At 36.4% G+C, this 23,700-nt stretch overlaps 1 protein-coding gene across 2 annotated transcripts in view; it reads left to right on the forward strand.

The window, feature by feature from the left end:
- The first annotated feature begins 12,409 nt into the window (after positions 1 to 12,409).
- The window catches only part of AK5 (adenylate kinase 5), an 84,470-nt gene continuing 73,179 nt past the window's right edge, over positions 12,410 to 23,700 (forward strand). The window contains exons 1-6 of one of the 2 annotated variants that reach the window (XM_052665924.1): positions 12,410 to 12,630; positions 13,121 to 13,194; positions 14,177 to 14,363; positions 15,373 to 15,540; positions 21,013 to 21,182; positions 21,310 to 21,423. In XM_052665924.1, coding sequence (XP_052521884.1) covers positions 13,174 to 13,194; positions 14,177 to 14,363; positions 15,373 to 15,540; positions 21,013 to 21,182; positions 21,310 to 21,423 — 660 coding nt within the window. In that variant the 5' untranslated portion in view covers positions 12,410 to 12,630; positions 13,121 to 13,173. The remainder of the gene's footprint in view (positions 12,631 to 13,120; positions 13,195 to 14,176; positions 14,364 to 15,372; positions 15,541 to 21,012; positions 21,183 to 21,309; positions 21,424 to 23,700) is intronic. The other variant, XM_052665923.1, reaches the window with a different exon arrangement.

Raw genomic sequence — 23,700 nt, forward strand, 5'->3', positions numbered from 1 at the left:
ATGTGTCAACAAGCAGATTCTTGAGTAATCAGCAGTAATAGGTCAACTGTATTATCACTAAAAAAAATGCAGATTTATTACTTTCTTCATTTTGACTGTCAGAACAGTGCATTTGAAAATTCAGAAAAGTCCCTGAATATCTCCCATTTTTATATTGCTTCTGGGTTTTGTAACCAAGAAATGAGTCTGTTAAAGTTTGGTGCCTGAGCTGATAAAATTGCTGCCTCCAATTATGGAACCTTGATGAAAAAAAAGTAATCAAGTTAATGACAGATTTTATTAATTTGTTTGTTGTTTGTATGGGATTATTTTGTTGGTTTTAAGTGTTCTTTTTGTTGTTGTTGTTTGTTTTTTACAATTTCTGTTTGTGGGAGAATGGCTTTTCTACAGAATGTTATAATTTAGAAGATATACAATAGTGAGGTAATTCTGATCAAAAATATGCAACAGTGTTATGGTAGTAATCAATACAGAACTTCCAAAGGAAAATAACTACACAGACATCTTTCTTCTACAATTATAAAGTTGAAACAATTTTACTGGCCTGTATGTTTTAATATATTCTTTTTGTACACTGGTTAAATGCATTAGAAACTACATTTTTGTTCATAGAATCCAGCTGCTTATGTCTAGCCCACAATCAAACTGAACAATGTTTTTCACTCTTATTTACAAAGTGAAATTACGGGAATAATTTTTCACCATGCTTTTTGAGGTCAAATTAGAGCTCAGACAAAAACCTTGGACACTAGAATGAAATTCAGTTGACGTTTGTTCCTAATGAAGTAACCATCTACTATGTCATTAGTGCTGCTTTGTAATTAATGACTCAAATCTCATCAAGTGTGTAGTTTCCATTATGTTGCATTGTGCGGTAATCCAGTATTTCATGTTCAGAAGACATCAGGTTACAAAGAGTCCCAATGGCTTATCCTGTAAGTAACATAAGTAAAATATGAGAAAACAAAATATAAAAAGAAGTGGTACCTTGTTTACATTGTTTGTTAGGTATAATAGCAGTCATCAAATATTACATTTGGTCTAGTGGAACAATACCTTTTCTCAGTAGAAATCAATGCTGAAAACTTTTATCATTCTCTTTTATTAAGGTAACAAAATATGTGAAAAATGCAGCAATAAAAGAATGCCTTCATCTTTTTTAAATCATCCCCTTCTTTGCATTTTTTCCATTGATATTTCTAAGGGGTTCATTCTCAAATGAAAAGCTTACGGGCTTTTTATTTAGGAACAAGATATGAATCCTATTTAAATTGCTCTGAGTAAACCTAAATTTAAAATCATAGTTCTACTCTTAACTTCAAGCAGTGGATATAACAAATCATGTTTGAGAATCCTTAAGAAGCCATAATTTTTATTCCGCTCCAGTTCTGACACCTCTGTGCAAAGTCTGTCACACATCTGAAACGTGCCAAGTATTGCAGTGTCTCAGGTGTCATGGATTCATGATTTTTCATTGCTGTTCCACACCATGAGGTGGAAAGACCTCCTAGTCAATGAGCTGAAGTTTTCTCTGCTTTGCTGGTTAAATTAACTCAAGTAAAGGGCTATATTGCTGATGAACTGATTTTAGCTCCCTTATCATTACTTAAAACTATCTTGTGTATTCTTAAATTACTCTATAGCCTGCAATCGAAATACATCCTTTTGTATTACAAATAACCTTCATTTGAAAGCAAGGTTTTATTTTACTCTGTTGAGAACTACTCATTAGCTAAATGAGAAAACAAGCACAAAGTTTTGAGAATTACAGGCTGAATGCACAAAAGCAGTACCTGAAAAAAACAAAACAAACAAAAAAAAACAAACAGACTTAATATTATGAAAAATGTAATAGAAATAGACAGTGATAGAGTCAACTTTGAAAAAGGTTACTCAGACACCAAGTACAATAATGTTGATGAATGTTAAATATTTGAACAGTGAGCATACTGACTCTAGTCAATTATCAGCAGAGGTTATGTAGATCACAGTGTGATGAGTTACTAGAACTGACTGGTGGAAGACTGCACTGAAAAACTGAAAGGCAAAATTTAAGGCAAATTCAAAAACAGACCTATGAAATATTCACAGAGATATTCTTAACAGATGGAACGATTTAATATATTAAAAAAAAAAAAGCCACTGTAAATATGAACAATTATTTTTGTTTTCCCAAGTGTTATGTGATCAAGAGTAAAAAAAAATTTTAGACAAAGGATTGCTGGAACATTTTGGAGTAGCTGGTAAGCTGGAAACAAAAGTAGCAATGGATCAACAAACCTTAATAATTCCCCAGACTGTTCAAACAATGTAAAACACAGAGTCTGGCTCCCTCCTCAGCTACTTTTAGCATGATACTCTGAAAGTTGCTGTAGGTCAGATGGAAAGAATTCGTGCTGAACTAAGCGTGGAATATCCTTCAACATATTACAATTTCTAACGCCATTATACTTAATGCTATTTGGAATTAGAAGTACTCATTTCTTTGAGCATATTTACTGGAAACTGTTTCCAAGTAAAAATGCCAGAATGAGTTCATCAATTGAAATGATAATACTTGGGAGCCAGATTTTGCTGTGAGTTATAAAAATGCAGCATTGTTGGAATTTCCTTCTGTGCAGTAGGTCACTTAAATGCCTTTTCACCACTGAAGCATTGGCAGTCAGTGCCAAGTGGAATTTTACTTAAAAAATGAAATGGGATCTTACTTAAGCAAGAGTGTAGATGAAACCAAATAACAAATTCAGCAAGAAAGTGAACTGGTGGCTAGGCAATCCCCCAGATACTTCATTTCTTAAAAGCCAAATTCTGTGGCATAAATTGATCAGGGTATTGTGCAAACTGAGGAGAACTGCTGAGATGAGAATGCAGTTGGTTATGAATTCTATGAAAGTTTTTTCCATATTGTTCTGCACTCTTCTCATGAATAAAAAAACTAAAGGCTTTCTTTTCACCTCTAATAATAATTGTGAGGAGTGTATCCTAATGAAATTTTTTTCTCTAGAAACTGAAAGATACTGTCAAGAAGAAGTCATAGTAATAACAGTAATTAGCAACACATTAATACGTATCTGTTGATTCTATGTATTTGTCCTGTTTTGTGACCTGAATACATTATTTCAGCTATTAAATATATATTACATGAAAAATTAAAACCTATGTTTACTGTGGTAAATGATCTTTTATATTTTTAAGATAAGCATTTGAATTTGCACATTAATTCAAGGTGAATTATTTTTATATGTAGAAAAGACAGCAATCGATCAGTTTCAACTAGTCGATTTCTTAAGGGGTACATCTGCAAAAATATTTTCTCAGTGACAGTCATCTTCCTGAGCTTTAACTCTCTGAGAGCTAGCAAAGATTTCCTTAAACAAAAATTCTCTCATTATAAAGTGCTGAAAAATTTATATTTTGTCTTGCACTTGGAAAAAAATAAAGAATAATTATTGTGTGTGTGTATATATGAAAGATTTAAAGTACAGAGCCTGATACATATTTCATGGAACATTCAGTGTGATAATTTTAGCAGGCTTTTGCCTCACCATTATGACACGTTCACATTAGTGAAATGGCCATACTCCACAAAGTTCAGAGACCCAAAAACCCAAACAGCACAATCCAAGTCAACAGAGTCATGTATTAATTGAATATATGCCTGGCTTCAATTGTAGAGACTACAAAGGTGATTCAAAGCTGTTTTCTGTGACACCCTCTCTTCATTTTTTAACAAATTGTTAGCTGAGTGCTCTGGAAGATATGACATTCTGACAGCCCATCAATAGTACTGGGGGAAATAAGAACAAAGAAAAACCTTTTTGGAGCTTGAAAATCATTCAAGACAAGCTTTCAATAAAAGTATTCAATTCAGTGTTTAAGCACTTCAAATACATATTATTTATAAGGTCTATTAGCTAAATGATCATACATCTGAAGAAATAACATTTGCTTACCAGGTACAGAAATGTATGGTCTCTGGTTTAGAATAGATACAATAATCAGATAATAATTTGACTTTATAGTTATAAAAATAATAGACATTTTCCATCTGTCCACCAGTACCTACCCAAGGACATCAAAGCATTGGTGTTAATTTCATATCTTGAAACCGGAGACTGCCAAACTTACTCAATATTTTTGGGTGTTGTTACTACGTATTCATTTTCACTGTTTCGTTTGATTAGGTTTACCTGCATATTTCCAGAATATGAGGAAAATGATTTCATTTCTAGGAGGTTGTTACATATCATGATGTTATGGGAAGCATTTTTAATGCAAATCCTCTTCCATGGATGAATTTTTATCACAAGAATATTTAAAGTTAAGGGGGCTTGACATATTTTGTCTCCCTTAGATCCTCATTGAGCAACCAGAAAAGCATAAACTATCTTTTCCATTTCCTTCAGTAATTCTGTATCTAGTTATGATAATCTAAAATTGTCAGATTGGTTTTCAAATCCTTTTCTGAAATAAGCTTATCCATTAGGCTATTTATCTGCTTAGAATTCTAGAAAGAAAATGTACTCTCTCAGAGGAGATCTTTTTATGGTCACAAATGAAAAATGTATTTTGGAAGAGAAATATCTTTGTGTTTGCATTAGTAATATTGAGTAGTAAATTCAGCTCTTTTCCAGAAATTGCTCATAACATTTTTTTTCCATAATAAAAGTCAGATAGGAAAGCTAGCTCTACAAGTCATAATTCTTCTAACCTAGAGACTAAATGAATGAAACATGAGAGGAGAGGAGAGGAGAGAAGAGGAGAGGAGAGGAGAGGAGAGGAGAGGAGAGGAGAGGAGAGGAGAGGAGAGGAGAGGAGAGGAGAGGAGAGGAGAGGAGAGGAGAGGAGAGGGGAATTGGAAATCCATGGTAAAGTTAATAATTTAGTTTCTTACTGCCCACTGTAGTCAGGGGGCTGTAAAAGACATTCTTAAAACTGCAGACTCCCAGGCTGTCATGCTTTCTAATTTTTGAATACATGGAGATATGGAACATGCTAGTGATTGAAGTTTTATAAGATAACTTGAATAATGAAATGGAAGATATTAACATCATGAGCTCAGTAAGATCCAGAATATACAAGGAAAAACATGTGAAGCAAGTGATCACTTTTTCAAATGCATATCAAAATACTGTTTAAAGCAACGTGTTTTTGTTTTTTTTTTTCCTGAACATTTATGAATAAATATGAAAGCTGCAGGGAGCCTGTGGCTTGTACAGCTGTGCAGATCTGTAGCAACCTGCCTCTTGAAACATGTTCAGGGAGGAGCAGAACTCTGTAAGAAGTTCTCCAGAAAACCACTAACAGTCTTCTCTTGATTGCTGCCTTGTGTCATGACTCTAACACCCAGTCAGGGCATGTTTGCTATCCAGAACAGTTTGATTTCTTTAGGAATATAAAGGCCCTGTTAGGAATTGAGGCTGAACAACTACTTAATTTTATTGGATAGGAGGAGAGGACTTGGTGATTCAAGAAGTGCTGAGTATTTTTAGTAATTTCAAATGTTAAAAATGTTATTCAGTATCTCGTTCTATCGCGTATCAAGCCATACACTTCTTCCATTTAGCCAATAGTTTTCAACCCATGCTTTGTTGTTCTGAGTTCAGGTTCAACCAGCATATTACAGTTTCATCAACTGTTCTGTTACCTCTGCTAATAAGCCATCTGGCAGGGTGTCATCTTCTACTGAAAACAGGCATTTGATCCAATTCTCATTTGTTATAATGTCAAGAAAGCATTCATTGAAGTCAGTGACTAAATTCAATGTTCTTGTACGTCAGCCGAAAGTCAGAATGAATTTTGAATTAACATTAAAACATTTACATGGTTAAAACTTCTGCCAATTCCTCTCATGTTATCTCTCAACACAGCTCATTGCATGTTAAGATATTGTTTTTTATCTTTTCCTTGTTTTGTGTTCTGATTTTCATCTAACTATTATGCACCATGTACATTTAAAGTTCTATAAATTAGTTTATGTTCATTTGCAAGGGCAAAAAGTTAAATAGATGAATTCAAGAACCTTAGCTCATTCAGAAGGGGCTTAGCTCAATCAAAACTAAAATTCAGTCCACAAAATATTTGCTCCTAAAATAAAATTGAGAGTTGTGAGCCAACACCTTCCTAAGTTACAACCTTCCTAGGTCTATAAAGGGGGTTTGGATAATCATCCTCCACTTTATAATGAAATATGAAAAGCAGAGCTTTAACTCTAAATAAATTAAGTTTTTTAACGATGAAACAACAGATACCAGTGGCTAACCTGAATCTTGACAGCTACTGCTTTGTGATGAATACTGAGTATGGCAATAGGTGGCTCTTCAGGTTTTCCAGAACACGAGTTATTGTAGTGATCAGTCTCAACAAGAACACATGCCAATGTTATTCCATTGTGAATCCTAAGTATAATAAGTCATACTGTCACAAAATAAACTTTCTGTTTACATCTACAGCTTGTCCAAAATTAACAGTACTTTGGGTTTTCTGTATTGAAATAAAAACCTATAAATGTAAATGTCCTATGGGCTCTATCTTACTGGAAAAAGTTCAGTCTAGAATCCTCCTTGACTCTAGGTAAAAAAATCGTATCAATCTAACTTGCACCTTTTTCCCCATTACTTGACATCACAGTATGATGAGCCACTGTAAAGACCTCAGTGTGAAGAATTGCTGAAAGTTTCTCAATAAGAGCAATCATATCATCATATCATACGCCTCTTCGAAGCCCTTCAAATTGGAAGTTGTCACTACTTTCCATTCATTTAGCTTTCTATTAAGACAAACAAGCAAAAAAGAACAACAGGCTTCTCTTTTCAAAAGTTGTACTTTCTATGCTGATTTTCAAGTAGAGAAGATTTTCACCATATGGTTGAATAACTGGTTATACAAATAAGGCACTGGTACATTATATCACTCAAATAAAACCCAAATGATAAGTAGCAGGAAATCATACTTTCTAACAATCTTATACTCTTTTGAGTCTCCAGAATGAAGTGTAATAGCTGTGGGTGAATTCTTTTCTTTCCATCTCCCCAGGTTATTCACTTCATGCCTATTATTCAGTATATTGAAGAATGGTAACTGAGGAACACAAATAATCTTCCAAAGAGTGATTTCTGTATATTGGTCGGGAAGTTCCAGTTTAAGTACCATAAAATAAAAGCAAAAAGCATCAAGAAGCCATATTGAATAAGGCTGAAGGTCTGTTTAAGTTCACTGTGATCTCAACAATAGAGTCCAGCAATCATAGGAATCAAGTTAAAAACAGGGAAAACTTCTACAGGATCTCTTGCTTTCCATCTTGCTAAAGACTTAAGGACTTCCTCAGGTGGCAACCTTGAATTTATTAAGCTACATAATGTCTCTAAAATATCCTCAGAGTATCTAATTATTATGAGTCAGATCAGTTTTTAGTACTTAAATTGAAAAATATGCAATTGAGCATGAAAATTAAGATACTTAAGAATAAGAAAAGCATCCATAACAAATACTGGAAACTTCAAGAAATATGACAGAGATTTAAAAACTGTAAAAATCAAGAATGGAAACAAAATGACATAAAGACCAAAGGTCAGAGAGGTGAAACAAGATTAAAAGAACTGTTTTTCCTTATAGAAGAATGAAAAGGATCTTAGCGAGATTGAATTTGATTGCACAGATATAACAAAAGCAACTGGAAGCTTTCACTACCTATTTCTGTACAGTATATGGAGAAATAATCAGATGATGTAATTATATCATAGGGCTATGATGAAACATTCTCCATTACAAATGTAGAGCCAGGTAAGTATCATAAATCGTAGCCACTAAAAACAACTGAGTAAATCTGCATATCTGGATAACTTGTATTGCAGTATTAAAACAGCTGGAAAAGTCATTTTGAGGACTGTATGAACCCTTGAAATCTTTGCATTCATTACCAGAACTGAAAAATAAAAACCAACTGAAATGTAAATGGGAAATGTTAAGTGAATTTTATCCTATGGCACTGGGTTTTGGCCATGTGCTGTATAACTGTTTTATTGATTACCAGCAAACAAACAAAACAAAAACAAAGACAAAGTCACTGGTAATAACACCGAAACACTGGAAGACAGCAAAGACAAGGGAAGTAGTAACTCACAAAGAGGGTGTTGGTACTGGGTAATCTGGTAAATGGTCTGCAAGCAAATGCATGATGTTATACATCTAAGAATAAAGAACAGGTGTTTATCCTAGAAATGAGGAATCTATGTGGGAATGCAGCAGAGTAGAAAGCAGAGCTGATAGGAGCCTGCTAGATAACCAGCCAAGGATGAACTACATTGCAGCACACAGAGGCCAGCGCACCATTTCAATCCATCAGTGTGGAAAGAGAAGTGTTATGATGTTAGAGGCAGGTTGAATCACATCAGCACCTGGTGCTGACGTGACTGGTTCTGGAACAGTGTGTTCTGGTTGATGCTTGTAGGAGAAGCCTATTGCTAAACTGGAAAGAGTTCAGAAAAGGGTCAGAATAATGATTATGCTCTAATAGGAAAGTCAAAGCCACACGTATTTAGCTTATCAAAAAGAAGCCTAAGGAGTGATGTGATCATAGCCCATAATTTATTTTTTTTTCTCATCATATTGAAGTCTTCATTTTCAAGTTTTAAAGCAGCACAACTTTCTTTGTTCCCTCTCAGGTTTTATTCATTTTTGTGTCCACTAACATTACAAAAAATGGCAGTTCTGGGACTTGGTGAAAACTACATCCAGACACTAGATTTTGTCAGGTAGAATTCTCCCTATCTTTCAATTAGTGATGGAGCTCACTTAAGTAGTCTGTTTAGATATTCATAGGAAAAAAAGAAAAGAAAAAAGAAGGAAAAAAAAAAAGAAGAAAGATTTAGCAAAGTAAAAAATAAATGTGAGGAATAACAGGAAGTTTAAAAAAAGGTCGTGTTAACAGCACTGTAGGGAAACAGCACAGTGCAGAAACAAGTTTGTCATGAAAATGAAAAGATGAGTTTAGTAATACTGGATTAATTTACACCACCCTAATAGTCTACATGTGGCACAGGGCTGTAAGAAAGTTCTGTATTTACTTTAAAATGCATACTATTTCTGGATCAGAAGCACATAATTCAGCATATTGGATTTTAAATGTTGCACGTAATTGTTTTACTTGCAGAATCTACAAATTCTAACTGTCCACACGTATTGCACCAGCCTGTATAAAGTACGTCAATCCAAGGACATCGGTTATGATCTAATAAAGACATCTAGAAGAGCTGCGGGTCATTTGGAAAAATGACAGCCACTAAGGCTTGAATGGGCACCAGGTGAGAAAACGAGACTCAGAAAACACTGGGAGATTCTGAAGTGATTTTTGAAAACAGCACTTACTATGTTATCACTGAAGGCTCTGGGTGTTACATAATTGTTTTAACCAGGAAGGAGAAGAGATGGCCCAGAACAGCATATCCCAGCTGATCCCATGCTAATTTCATATTAGTTCAGCTTCATTTATTTACTGGAGAAACCAACAAGGATGGAAATGGAATCAGCCCAGCGATGTAGGATCCATTAGAGGTTTCAAGGTGAATTTTCAGAACTTTTGAATTACCATTTTGACAATAAAATGTTGTTCTTCTGCGGCTTATTGGCCTGCAGAAGAAGTAGGAAGTTGTAGAAGTATTACCAGTAATTCTGTCTCACCGCAGTACTGTGAAGGGCTGCCTGTACCTTCAGAAGTGGACACTGCTCTGGAGTTTTAATTCATGTTCCCATTTCTTTCTACTTCTTTTGCATCCTGTGTTATTTTTGAAGCAGTAAAATCACTTCAGTTCCATCCACAGTCTTGATCAGATGCTGTTAAAAGACAAACAGCTAACTTTCAAGCAGATACCCCTAAGCTACACATACGTACCTGAAATGATAAATAACCCAGCTTTGTGTGTACATTTTATTAATGTATTCTTAATTCTTTGCTGCTGGTGTTCTTCAGAGCCTTTGAGAAGCACTGATCTGTGACCCTGCTTCAATATGGGGATTTTGCCACAGGCAAATGCATAACAAATTATTTCTAGGAGGAGGTGCCATATTGTTAGATCAAAAAGTATACTTTCCAGATATATCTGACATATTCAGTCCGACATATTTCCTAAACCGCCACACTTTTTCTGAGTTGGTAATTCCTGTAACATAGATTTTGATTTTGTGTAACAAAAAACAGATAAGCTAAAAATCCCTCTTTTTTTTTTTTTTTTTTTTTCCTTTTCTTTCTTTTCTTTTTTTTTTTTTTTAAAGAATAACTTAGGTGTGCACAATGGTAATAATTTAATGGCAGAAAGTCAGATATTTTTTTTCCTGGTAGTATGATCTAATTGAGCAAAATGCAGGGTAACTTACTAAAGAAAATGAACATGTCAGACAAGAATTTACACACACACAAAAACCCCATTCCTGAGAAAGCTGTCATGGTACGTGCAGCAGTATGGAAAGCACGTGAAAGGAAAAGTGATTCCAGGACATCGGATGGGATAGCTATATACCCATAAAAGCTGAACATATAAATACAGTCATGCTAAAATCTTACAAATGGAATTTGTCTGGGACAAATAGCTAGACTTTTTGGCATAAACTAAAAATAAATTTTAAAACCACAAATTGCCAAAACTACATCTCTGTTTTCCTAAATAGAATGGCATCTTCAATTAGCCCACTCTTAGATCAGAATTTATTTTAAGAAAATATCTATTCAGTTTAATTCATTCTTCTTCTTGTCAAGCTACATTTAAGGTCTTCTAAACATAATCTTATATCTTTTAACTAGGACACTGGAGGCTACCTTTTACTCACTAAACAAAAAATAAGATACTTCACTTTTCAATGAATTTACATTTGGATGTATTCAAATCTTGCCTATAGAAAGAAGGGTTAAAGCCACATACTTAATGTATGAGATGTTCCAATTCCATGACATCACTGCAAATTACTCAAGAGGGTGCCATTGGGTTCATAGAAAATGGAGCTGGATTTGACATTGTCTTATCCAAGCTTATTTCCAGAGATACTTCAGCTGATGGGAAGCACAGGCCATCATTGATGGAGTAATGCAAAGGGATACTGGTGGATCCCCTTAAGGTGGAAGCCACTTGGAGAACTGTGTGGTTGAACACTTGGAAAACCTACCAGTCTTGTTTGAAGAAGATAATGGATCTGCCACTGGCAGACTAAAAGCCTCTACAGGAGAAAGGAAAGGAAAATGTCTATAGAAAAGGATGGAGGTAGGGCAAAGGACGAAGGGTGCAATTTAACTACAGATCCTGCAAGACAAGGAATATGGCTGCTATGAGAGGGAGCAACATGTCAAATTGATGTTAATACATAGATAAATCCAAGTACAAGAGGAAAAGCTTCTTGCAAGACTCCTGGGAAGACCTATCCACTGTAGGAACAGTACAGAGCTACAGAAGGAAAATGCTTTGCTTGAAGTTAGCTATCTAGTCCTGTTAGGGTGTGTACATCAGTGAAACCACATGGATGTTGTTTGAATTAGAAAAAATCAACATCATCAAAAAGAGAGACCCAATTAGAACATCAAACTTGCTATTGGCAATTAAGCAATTGAAATAACCTACTGCAACTTCCAGTGTGCCACAGAAGATATGCTCTCAACAGCATTAATCAGAGTACATCCAGAATCTGCCACCAAGGAGGTTCAGGTTGGATATTAGGAAAATTTTCTTCTCAGATCAGACTGCCCAGGGAGAAAGTGGAGTCACCACACCTGGAGGTGTTCAAGATCCATGGAAATGCGACACTGAGGGATGTGGTTAGTGGGCATGGTAGAGTTGGGTTAATGGTTGGGTTAGATGATTTTAGGGGTCTTTTCCAACCTTAAAGATTCTACGATAGCACCTGCTCTTATAAAATCTAAGGGAATTAGGCTGGATTAGCCTGGGAACAGCTTACAGGGTGTGTAGCAGCTCTCCACTGCTTTTGAGGAGGCTGCCATGCAGATGGGGCCAAGCACTTCACAATGGTGCATGCAATGGTTGTAGACATGAGACAAGCTGAGGCAAGGCAGGCTGTAACGGAATGGAAGGAAACCACAACAGCAGCTGAGCACAGGCTGCCCAGAGACGCTGTGCAGCCCCTGGAGGTTTGCAGGGTGAGACCACCACTTCAACCCCTAAGAGACCTGCTGGGATCTCAGAGCTAACCCTGCTCCGAGCTGAAGGTTGCACCAGAGACCTTGTCAGGACCGTCCCTGTGATCTAATGCTCACAATGCTTATGAATGATCACAGCCCACGGGCTTTTAGCAGTCCGAGCGCCAGCGGTGCTCAGCCCCTTCCCACCTCCGCCTCTCAGCAGGCGTCCCCTGAAACTTTCCCCGGCAGCCTGCGCCCGCCTTCCTCCCGCCTTTGGGGAGAAAGGGAGGGGGGACAGAACCACTCTCCCGCTCCCTCCGTGCAGCGGGGACGGAGAGGCGGGCAGCCTGCCTTCCCTCCTCCCTCCGCCCCGGCTCGCCAGCCCGCCCGCCGAAGCCTCACCGAGAGGCTCCCGCATTGCACCGCCGTGCCCCCGCTCCCCTGCCGCCGGTATGAGCGCCGGTGAGGCGAAGGAGTATCTTGCCCGCAGGGAGATCCCGCAGCTTTTCGAGGTAGGAATAGCGGGGCTGGGTGTTTATTGGGGGCGGGGGGCTGAAGGTGGCTGGAAGGACGGAGCCGCACCGCTGCAGGCTGGACCCCCACCCCGGGGCGCGAGTGCTGCCGGGCGGTAGGTATGAAGGCGGCAGCCCCGCAGCGCCCCCGGCCCGGGGTGGGGGGCAGCGGCTGCCCTCGTTCAGCCCCTCGGGAGGGAGCAAACTCTGGCTTCTTGCAAGTTACCTGCTGCTAATGATCGGTGATTACTTCTTCCCAATGCAGTATGGATTTATATATGTATATATCTGTATTTTTTTCAGGAGCAGGCATCCCGCCTTCTATATAAAACGCACACATATGCCTTTTCCATAGTCTGTTCCGAAGCAAGACATTGTTCTCTGTGTGTTTGGAAATGACAGGGTGTAGAGCATGGTTACATTTTGCAGACACACTGAAAATGTGAATGCTTTAGCAAGAGATGCAGATCAAACTGTTTTTCCTATACAGGCGTAAGGCTGGTGCTAGCAATTTACAGTAATGGTGCACATCTGCAAAAATACATGGCTAGTTGCTGTGGTCAGGTAAGTCAAATAATGCCTAGATGCATATACATTGTACCCTATTTTATAACCACAAACCTATTTAAGTAGACTCACTCATTGTATGAACTGTAGATAATAACTGAACAAATCCTGAATCAGAGCTCTTTATGACTAACATCAACTATGACCCTCAGAGCATGTGCACACAGATTGGGAAAAACACAAAGGAAGAGAAACCACCCTGTCACATTTATTGTTTGGAGCAGGTTGGATGCAGTTGTCTTGTGGGGAGGTGAGATGGTGACCTATGTATCACTTTGTCAAGGAAAATCAATTCCCATGCGTCAGAGGAGGGCCTAGCATTCCTTCTTCCACACACTCCACAATGCTTGTTGGCACAATGAGTGTGGAATGAATGGCACAGACAGGGATTTTCTAATGGTGGGGAATTTCCACTCTGTGTGAACTTTGGGTTTGGGTTTTTTCTCCAATACTTACCAAGATGAGGAGTGGGCAATTCTCATGATTTTAAAAAATCTTTTTTAATTATTTGTTAAACTGTTGACTCAGGAATATTATTTTATACATTAAAATACAAAATACGTATTATACCAGTGACTGAACTCACTTTCATCAAAAATATACATTTTAGTGATTTAACAGAATACACAGTGTACATAAATGGGTTTTTTTGGCTCATGCATTGCTGTACATATATTTGCCAGTGGCAGGTCTAAGAAAATTTAAGGACATTATTTTAAAAACTATTTTCCATTTCCATTTTGATGCAAACAGACAAGTATAAAGACATAGCCATAAGGGCCTGTTCTGAATCATTTTTTGTGAGACCGGCATGCTCAAATCATGTAATCTATGCAGGCCTCAGTCTCATGTATTGGATTGAATGGGAAGTCTATAAGAAATACAGAATTTCTCTGTGCAAGGTCGAATTCAAAGTATAAGTGGTTCTTTCTTCTTATCATCTATCATTATTGTATGTATTTCTGATCTGACATTGCAGAGTCTGTTGAATGGATTAATGTGTTACAAACCTGATGACCCTATTGAATATTTGGAAGGCTGCTTGCAGAAGGTGAAAGAGCTTGGAGGATCAGAAAAAGTGAAATGGGACACTTTTGTCAGCCCAGAAAAGAAGACTCTGCCTCCACTCAATGGAGGACAATCGAGGAGATCTTTTTTCAGAAATGGTAATGTATTAAGTATGAAAATATTTGTGTTTTCTGTATTATGAATGGTTTTACATCCACTATTGAATTATTTTATACTCACATCTGTAGCAGACCGAGCCTCATTCTGATCTTCTTTAGGCAAAGGATTAAGTTTTCTGTTCACTTGGGTTTTCACATTTGGGTTTCTCCTCCTGTAACAAATGTTATGTGAGAGAGGAAGTTGTAATCCTTTTGCAGCCTGATAATGCATGTTTGCTGTGTAAATGCTTAACACATTAGTGGAGAGGTTTCTCATACCCTCCTTAAAATATTTGCAAAGACAAGATCAAAGCTCTCTTAATGCATTTGGCTTATGTTTTTGATTGGTTCTTATGGGTAACATATGTACCAACTTCACTGCATTTACACTTTGCCTAATTTATATTGAAGCTATATGCAGAATGTACTAAATATGATGCAAACTACAAATTCTTAGAAAAAGATGCTTCTCATAAAGTCAAGCAAATGTCATTATCAATACCTTTAATTATTTTATTTGTAATGTTAACAAGGAGTAGTTAGCTTGTCTTTCAGTTGCCATAGTTATTCTTCCTTGCCATCCAGCAGTTCATTAAACTAATTAGCAAGAATACTATTTTATCTCTGTGTACAACATGTATCACCAGAGGAGTTCTGCTTAGCAGTACAGGCTGTCTGCATAACACAAGCTTCCTCTTCTCAGAGGCCACTGCCAAACTCTGGGTGCTAAGAACAGATTTTCACAGAAAAGCTGAAATGTTTGTAAATTTAAGGAAACACCAAGGAGAATGGACTCTTAGTGGTTCCAGTGTAATAAATCAGATAACCAGAGGCAAGGAATACAGTAACAGCAAGCACATTGTAAAATGAGAAAATACTGTATTTTTTATTACAGTAAAGCTAGTCTTTATGCCTTATGCTTATTTATTATCTTTAAATCTGTGTACAGAATAGGTTTTCAATTTTCTGTATATTTGCACGATTCCCAGTTTATCTTACTATTTTACAGTGATGCCTGATAATTCTAACTTCCCTTACCGACGGTATGACCGACTCCCTCCAATCCAACAGTTTTCTATAGAAAGTGACACCGACCTTTCTGAAACTGCTGAGCTAATTGAGGAATATGATGTGTTTGATCCTGCAAGACCTCGACCAAAAATTATCCTTGTCATAGGTATGAACACAGACTCATTTTGACAACATTTTGTCTTCCCTGCTTTGACTTTTTACTTGTTCTGCAAACACAGCAGGTGCCTGCTTGTATTTAAATGCAGGTATTCTGTCTGCTCTGCAAGTGGTGCAGCCCAATTAGAGTGAATCAGAAGGAGAAATTGTTAGTGCTGAGGCCATAACATATAACTTCCAACTGCTAGCATTATAATGGAGTTACCAAGAGCATTTCTGGTCCTATTCTGTAGCTTCAGTGTTCATTAGTGGCTGGAGTGCCTATGGTTTACTTTTGGAGCATATCTGCTGGTACCTAAAATGATTCCCCAGGTCCCCATGTGAATCAAAGTGCTCTTCCTTTGGATCTGAACTGAGACACCTGATGCAGATGTACCCAAAGCTGCTCACAAAAAAAGAGGGACTATTTAAAATAATGGATGAGCCAGTTCAAATAGGGGATAGGAAATGCTGTCCTCTATATTTAGAACCTTAAAAACTGATCATCAGGCCAATCTGGGCTGAGTGTATACTATCTGCATTGCATAGCATTCATAAAGTAATCTCTAGATCTATTAGCAAGTGAATCTTGTGCCAACTTCAGAGAGACAGAGCCCTGAAAGAGTTAATTGTGCTGTCTCTCCAGGTTCTCTCTTGTGTGCTGTTTAGTGCCCTTTCTAAGCAACTCCTGTTTTCCAGCCTCAAACAATCATGCTATTTATTAAGAGGTAACTGTAGTTTAAGGCTAAATCAATGTTTTCTTCTTTGGCTGAATTTTAGTTGTTTGAATTAGTTTCTTTGTCATCTGAGGTGGTTGCCTTTCTGCACTGTTTAAATAGGTACAAGCACAGGTATCAGGAGATAGAGGATAACATTTTTGTCTATAAATCCTTATTTATACTAAAAAGAGAGATTTTCTATGTAACAGAGAACAGCAAAAAACAGAAGAGAAGTGTCTTCCCTGCATTATAAAGTGGGATCTCTAGGAGCAGAATGTGCTTCAGGGTCTGCATCCAGCAGTCCTCAGACATGTGACAGTTGAATACACCGCAAACAGAAAAACAGGCATTTTTCTAAATACTTGTGGTATGCCAAAAGAATGGCTTAGACATTTACACTGCCTTCATATTTTGTTTCTGAGTGACAAATGACAACAGGCAAATCTCTCCACGCACCACTGAACTATCAAGTTCATGTTAGATGGAGAAAGACCACATGCCCTTCATTCATCTTAATTAATTAGCTAGCCTTCTTTTTAATAGGGAGAAAAGCTGTCTCTTTTTCAGTGACCACAAAAGTCTCTCATGCACTGAAATTTGCATCACTCTATTACAGTAGAGCAATGAATGAAGACTGGATCTAGACAAAAGAAAGAGGTTGGCTTTCACCTCTGGAACTGAGTGCAGGAGTATTTAAAGTGAGATCCTTGAACACCCGCATATAGTAAGCAGAGCGTGGATTTTGCAGAAGTTTTCCCCCTTTTATATAGAGAACATTGAAAACATCCCACAAAGGCTATTTCAGGTTTATTTTTCAATTGAGTTTCTCTGAATCTGTCTATTATAGTGTGATCTGACAGCAGCACAACAATATACGAAGCTTAACAGCTACTGTCCAATTTTATACAATATCAAGAAAATGTCTCCCAAATTCAACTTTGTATTGAGAAAGCACATAAAAACATAAATGGAAAGTATAAAAGAAAGAAAATGAAAAAAAAAGGCCACTATGTATTTCAAGAGACAAAAGTTGTACACAAAAAAATGTTTTGCATACTTCTCAGTTTGCATAAAATGCCCACTAAAGTTCCAGTTAAGCAATCTATTTATAATGGACTAGACTTCATTTACCTTACTGCCTAGCTGCTATGACACTTGTTCCATTCATTGTTGGAGATTGAAACAAACAACACTTAAGGAACTGTCTTCTGCTTCACATATTAGTGAACTTTAATAATGCATTAACTCAATATCTTCTTAATGCTTCCATTAAGGTTTTTACAGCTTCTTCACTTTATGAAATTTATCACGTATGTAATGCATCAAGCAGCCCATATGAGTGGGATTTTGGTTCTTTTTTTACATTTGCAGAAAAGTCTGCTGATGAAATGTAAAGCTGCAAATTGAGTATGTGAAAAATCAGGTAGAATCCGCCAGGATGGTATGCATCTAAATTAATGGAAAATTAAGTTTCTAGAACATTATAGCACTAGGAAACAAGATTGTGTTTTAAAAATGTGCTTCCTAATGTCTTTTGAGGAATAATTTTTTACTGTTGATACAATCTGGATACCTTAAAAATTTCTCTGATGTTACTAGCTACATTGTGCACTACCTTTTAAACCGCTGTTTTTAAAATGCATTTAGTGAAAAACATTAGTTAATATTAAATGAAGTTTTCATTTAATAAGAAAAGAGTCAATCAAAGTTAGAGCTGTCGATAGTTGGTGACCCTTTCACTTGTTAAATTCAGTCCACAGCTTCATACAGGATTGTGATTTTCCTGACAAAATTGTCAGGAATCTTAAGTACTTGAGTTTAATTTGAATTTGCAACATTGTAAGCAAGGTCAAAAGTTTGAACTTCTATCACATTAAAACAGCTGCCTTAGTAAAACTTTTTGGGCATAACAAGCATCACTTAAAATCAGTTAGCAAACATAATCTTAGATGCAACAAATGTTCTCTGGTCTGGAAATCTAAGAAGTAGTCATGCTTTTCCTTAATAATGTATAATCTCAGAATTACTGGAAATAATGAAAAAGAAAAGTGATTTGATTTTCTTTTCTAGTGTACAGTTTGCCAGTATGATTTATGTGAGTGAAAAACAGAAATTATAATGATTTGCTGTGAGAATTAATTTTGTCTGATCACTTTTCTTTCATAACCTGTTTCCCATTGGGTTGTAAATGGATAACCCCAGTTTGCTCTGAAGGAATATTCTTTTGGATTGTAAAAAATGTGATTTGTGAGAGGTTTATGAACATTAAAGCAAATCTTTTCTCTCTCTTTTTTTTTTTTTTTTTTTTTTTTTTTTTTATGCTTGCAAATTTGAAGTGAAAGAAGTGTCAGTCTACACCTTTTTTTCTGCTTCTCTTTCATGACAAAGGAAATCTCTCCCTTACAGAAACACGAGATCTGCTTGGTTTCAAAAAGTTCTACTCATTTTTTTTCCAGCTCTTTTAGGCTTTTACAGAGACTGATGTTTTCCAAGAAACAATTTCTCTTTTTCTGGAATACAACTCCACTGTCATTATTTTCCTTGTTCTCAAATTTTCTACTGCTTCTAATTTTCTACATATAAGCTATTTATGTTTTGAATCTTTCTTTTCCTGAAGTGCAAGACAGTTTGTTTCAAACTGGTCTAACATCCTCGGGGAAATAAACTGAATTTTCATCTTTGAAAGAATGTTTTATATCTGCAAGGATTATGCACAGCACTGGATCCAGTATGTTTTACAAACCCTTTGTTTCAAGGCAGTCACAACCTACTGCTGCTTATGTCTGGTAGCTAGTATTATTGGGGAAAAAAAAAAGCCACATAAATTAATACAAGTAAGTGGTACACTCGAACAAACACATAATAGAATATACAGAAAATATTGTAGACATTACTTATGTTATGCACATTAGATTGCAGTATGTGACTTTATATATATAGCTTACAGAAATCTTTACACAGAGTGAGTAGACATTCTTGTACGTACTTATTCACCTGGCAGTATCTACTCCATGCAAACCAGCAGCAATCAGCTGGCAATTAGCAGTACTTCTCTGTGCTGTGCTTTTCATCTACCTAGGGAAAAGCTGGGAATCCACTACTGCAAACCCACTATTGTTCCAGATTACCAAGAGCCTGTAATAAATTGCAAACAACATAGTATTATCTTGTTAGAACATCTGTATCAGGTATGGTTTTGATACAGGAGCAAAACAGAGCATAAGGTTTGGTGAATGTCATGGAGAAGGCTGAGCGTGCCATCAGAAGGAGCTGATGAGAGCCAAAGCAGAGCTGCTTTGTAGCCACTTGGGTGGATTGTTATATACGTGATTCCTGGTTAACAAATGCTTGTATGTCTCAAAAAGGAAACATTCTTTATTCTAACAAAGAGGATAGCTGAAAAAAAAATAGATCACCTAGAACACTTGACATTCAAGAATAGCTGTAAAGCCTAATTTAATCTACAAAAAGGAGAAAGCTTGTGCCTTGTTAGGCAAGAGAAGTACCTGATTTGAGTTTCAACAGCACAGCAGAGTTACCAGCACAGTCAGGGTGCAGAAACATTGCTCATGGCTGCTGGTGGCACTGAAAGCCCTCTGCCATGGAATGCTACAATACAGGTTTGAGCCTGGGTATACAGAGTGTCATAACTGTGTAGGAAGAAATCCTGGAAATCTTGTTCTACAGCCAGATCTGTATTAATTATATAAATCTCTAAAATCTATTTATGGGAATTATGCAGACAATGATAAGAAAGAGTTCTATTATTACTAGAAGGCAGCTCGTTGTATCCATATTTACTTTTCTCACATTGCTGCACTTTTTTAATGTTCAGGGAAAATGTGTAGTATATTTTTACTAAGACTAATTCCTTGTTTGTTGAACTAAAACTCAATGCTCTCATGCAAAAGATGCTCCCAAAATAGCTAGTTAGTGTTGGGAGTTAATATCAAAACACTTGTTTTGGTTTTAATTTTGTATGCTATTTAGTAATATGCATCTTTCTGTAAGTAAGTATTTATTTCTATCAAAACCATTCCCTGTTCTTACACACCGGGTTCCAGTTTCAATGTTCCTCACCTCTTATCACATTCTATTAATTCAGATCTGTTCTGTCTTTTTTAAACATGTATTCTTGCTTCTCTGTCCAAGTGACCCTCACCTCAGCATTCCCTATTGTTTAACGTGGTTGTGATTTTGATATCTATTCTGCCTGCGTTCCACTGAAGGGTCTCTTTATTCTTCAAGTTGTCCAGCAAACTGAACCTGACAAATTGCTTCTCTACCAGATGCTTCAGGCATCAATACCAGAAGTACGCATAGTTCAATAAGAAGCCATCTACCAAATTACTGTGGAAACATCTCAGTTGATAATTTAATATTTTTCTGTATTTTAAAATTATGAAACCTCAGAAACTCATATTTAGGAGCAGATTTTATTAGTTCAATTTTTTGAGTAGTCCATTGATTTCACTGCTTTATTTAAACAGGTATGATTCTGCCATAAGTAAACAAGGCTATCTGAATCTACCTTTGGATTCAAAGAGTTCAGAGGAGACTGATTTGTACTCCTTCGTAGTTTTAAAAACTGTTACCTTTATAACGGGGTGGATGAGACCCCTTTCTAATGACTGGTAACAAATCATGCAACTGCAAGGTGTGTTCTGGTACTGGAGGATTGGTGCTTATAGCAGAGATTTCTCATATGACTGAGTACTTAGGATGACAGTTTAATTTAATGCTTTGCTTATTCTTAACAACAGGTGGCCCAGGAAGTGGTAAAGGAACACAGAGTTTGAAAATAGCAGAACGCTATGGATTTAACTACATATCAGTTGGTGAATTGTTAAGGAAGAAGATCCACAGCACAAGCAGCAATAGAAAATGGAGTCTAATTGCTAAAATAATTACTACTGGAGAACTAGCCCCTCAGGTACAGCAGAGTTAAGCCTATCCTTTGTTAATGTCTACTTTTTAAGGATTTGTATGTGCTATCTTAATGTGCACCATCAAGGAAACCTACTTCACAATACTGAATAAACTTCTTTTCTCTGTGAAAGGAAACAACCATAACTGAGATCAAACAGAGATTAATGCAGATCCCTGATGAAGAGGGTATAGTGATCGATGGATTTCCCAGAGATGTTGCCCAGGCAATCTCCTTTGAGGACCAAGTAAGAGATTGTTTCTGTTTATTTTACTGGTATTTCTTTAACAGGCTCCTCGAAATTCCAGGAAAGACTACACACTATTTCTAATTGAGCATTGCTCTTTAAATCTTTGCAAGTATGTAATTACAGACTAAAAGAAGGTCATTCTTTTGGTTTATGCTATGGAGCGTGAAGACAAAGTATTTGTAAAAAGAAAATTTAATAACATAACCAATAATCCAAGCCTCCTGCTTCAGTAATTAAAATCCTCTCATGATGTATGAAAGTAACATAAAATCTAACAATTATTTTTTATACATATTAGTGATTTAGAAAGCGTGTATTTCCATATCTAAATGTTCAGTTTAATCTACATTAAGAGAAACATACTTATATCAATGCATATATTCACAATGCATTTAGCCTCATATTACTGCTGTGCATTGAAAAGACTGGAATAACATTGCCTGTTTCACAGGTTTTCTGAACCAGAAATGATGTGGGTTTTTTTTAAGTCACTTGGGTTATTATAAATTACACTCCTAGGATTTAGTCAGCTGAAAGCGTATTTGTGAATTCTATTCAGATGTTATTTTTATATGTATATTTTAAACTCATCTAAAAATACTTAAATTCAGTGGAGAAAAAACAGGCTATGTCATTTTCTTACTAAGTGCTGTTAACGTAACGGTTATGGTCACAAGTAATGGTTGCAGTTTCAGTGCTGCATTTTCAGACCGCCTCTCAAGCAGAGCATTTCAAAGTACCTCACAATTGCTAGCATACGACCAGTTCTGTACTTTGAATTCTAAATGGCATTGCCAAGACAGAAGTAACAAAAGGAAGCAGTTAACGAGGCATTTCATTAATGTGCTTTTATAAAGTAGTATTGTGGGTGAAATTTAGAAGACTGGTTTGAGGAAATTAAACGAAATACATAAAATAGTTATTATAGAAAAGAGCCAATGACTGCCAGCTGTATCTCCTTATAATTAATGAAAGAGATGATTGATTATTTTATAAATGAAACACAGAGCATAAATTTAGACATTTCCTTGTCTCATTTTTATCTCCAGTATATTTTGTGATAGCACGACTTAAGTGTATTTCTTGGTACTCTAATTTTGTGCTGATGTTATGGTTGATGAAAGAACAAGGGGGAGGAATGAAAGTGGAAGAACTGACAGGATCTGAATTATTGAGTGCTTCAGGTTATTAAATTCTCCCTTTACAAAGGAAAAACAGTTAAACATCACTTGAGCACCCATCATAGGATCCATTAGAAAACCAACTAACAAGTGGAATCCAGGATGTATTAGAAAAAGCTCTGGCATACCACACCATGGAAGGGGAGAAAGATTAAAACTATTTAATGTATGCTTGGGCTCTCTCACTGAATCATTCAAATACGCTTTTCCAGTATTTCCTAATTTAATTTATCAGATTCCCCTCTACAGATTTGGTTAGCCCTTATTGATTATATAAGACAACTTGATAAAATACTGATAGAAAGATAAAAAGCCTGACTTCTGCTCCTTTTTAGTATCTTCCATTTCTTCAAGAATGCTGTAGATTGGTCATATTTTTCTGGAGACAAGAGAGAATGTATGTAGTCATTTTAGACTTGATTATATTCTCAGATAGTTCGTTCATTTTCAGTCTAATGTGATTTGCTAAATCGTCCTCCTCAAGGCCTGATTCTGCCTGAAAGACAGATGACTGGGGCGCTCTAAAGAAAATCCCACGGCACTTCATAAAGGGTCACCTTTCAATCTTACCTGCTCCAAAATCAATATGGGGAAAGAAAGAAAAATTGTTCTACTTAGACTATCTTCCGATTTAATCTATCCTTGCAGCTGACCTTGTATATGAATATGTCTAAGGCCATAGAAGTAAATATAGAAAAAGGAGGTACATATTTCAACATACACTTTTTTAATCCAGTGGAGTATGTCCAGTGTTTCATATCGACTTCATATTTACAAAAATAAAATGTTTGCTGTTTTTTAAAATCCTCTGTTTAGTAAGCCATAACCTTGCTCACATACGGATGGTCTTGTGATAAAGGAAGAGAAGTACCAGCAGACATGGTACTTGTCTTTCCTCACACAATGGGGCTGGCAGTAACCCAGGGCGTGTCAAATTATTTACGTTAAACATGTTAACATTTTTAAGCAACTCAGAGATCCCTCAATGAGAAGTGTAATTGAGTTGTGGAGGATTCAGTGATTAACTGTTGTGATGATTTGTGTAAGTCTGCAATTAAAAATGCAGCAGGTGTTTTCCACAGCTTAGAAATGT

This window comes from Tympanuchus pallidicinctus, unplaced genomic scaffold (genome assembly GCF_026119805.1).
Source record: "Tympanuchus pallidicinctus isolate F22 unplaced genomic scaffold, pur_lepc_1.0 scaffold7, whole genome shotgun sequence".
NCBI lineage: Eukaryota > Metazoa > Chordata > Aves > Galliformes > Phasianidae > Tympanuchus > Tympanuchus pallidicinctus.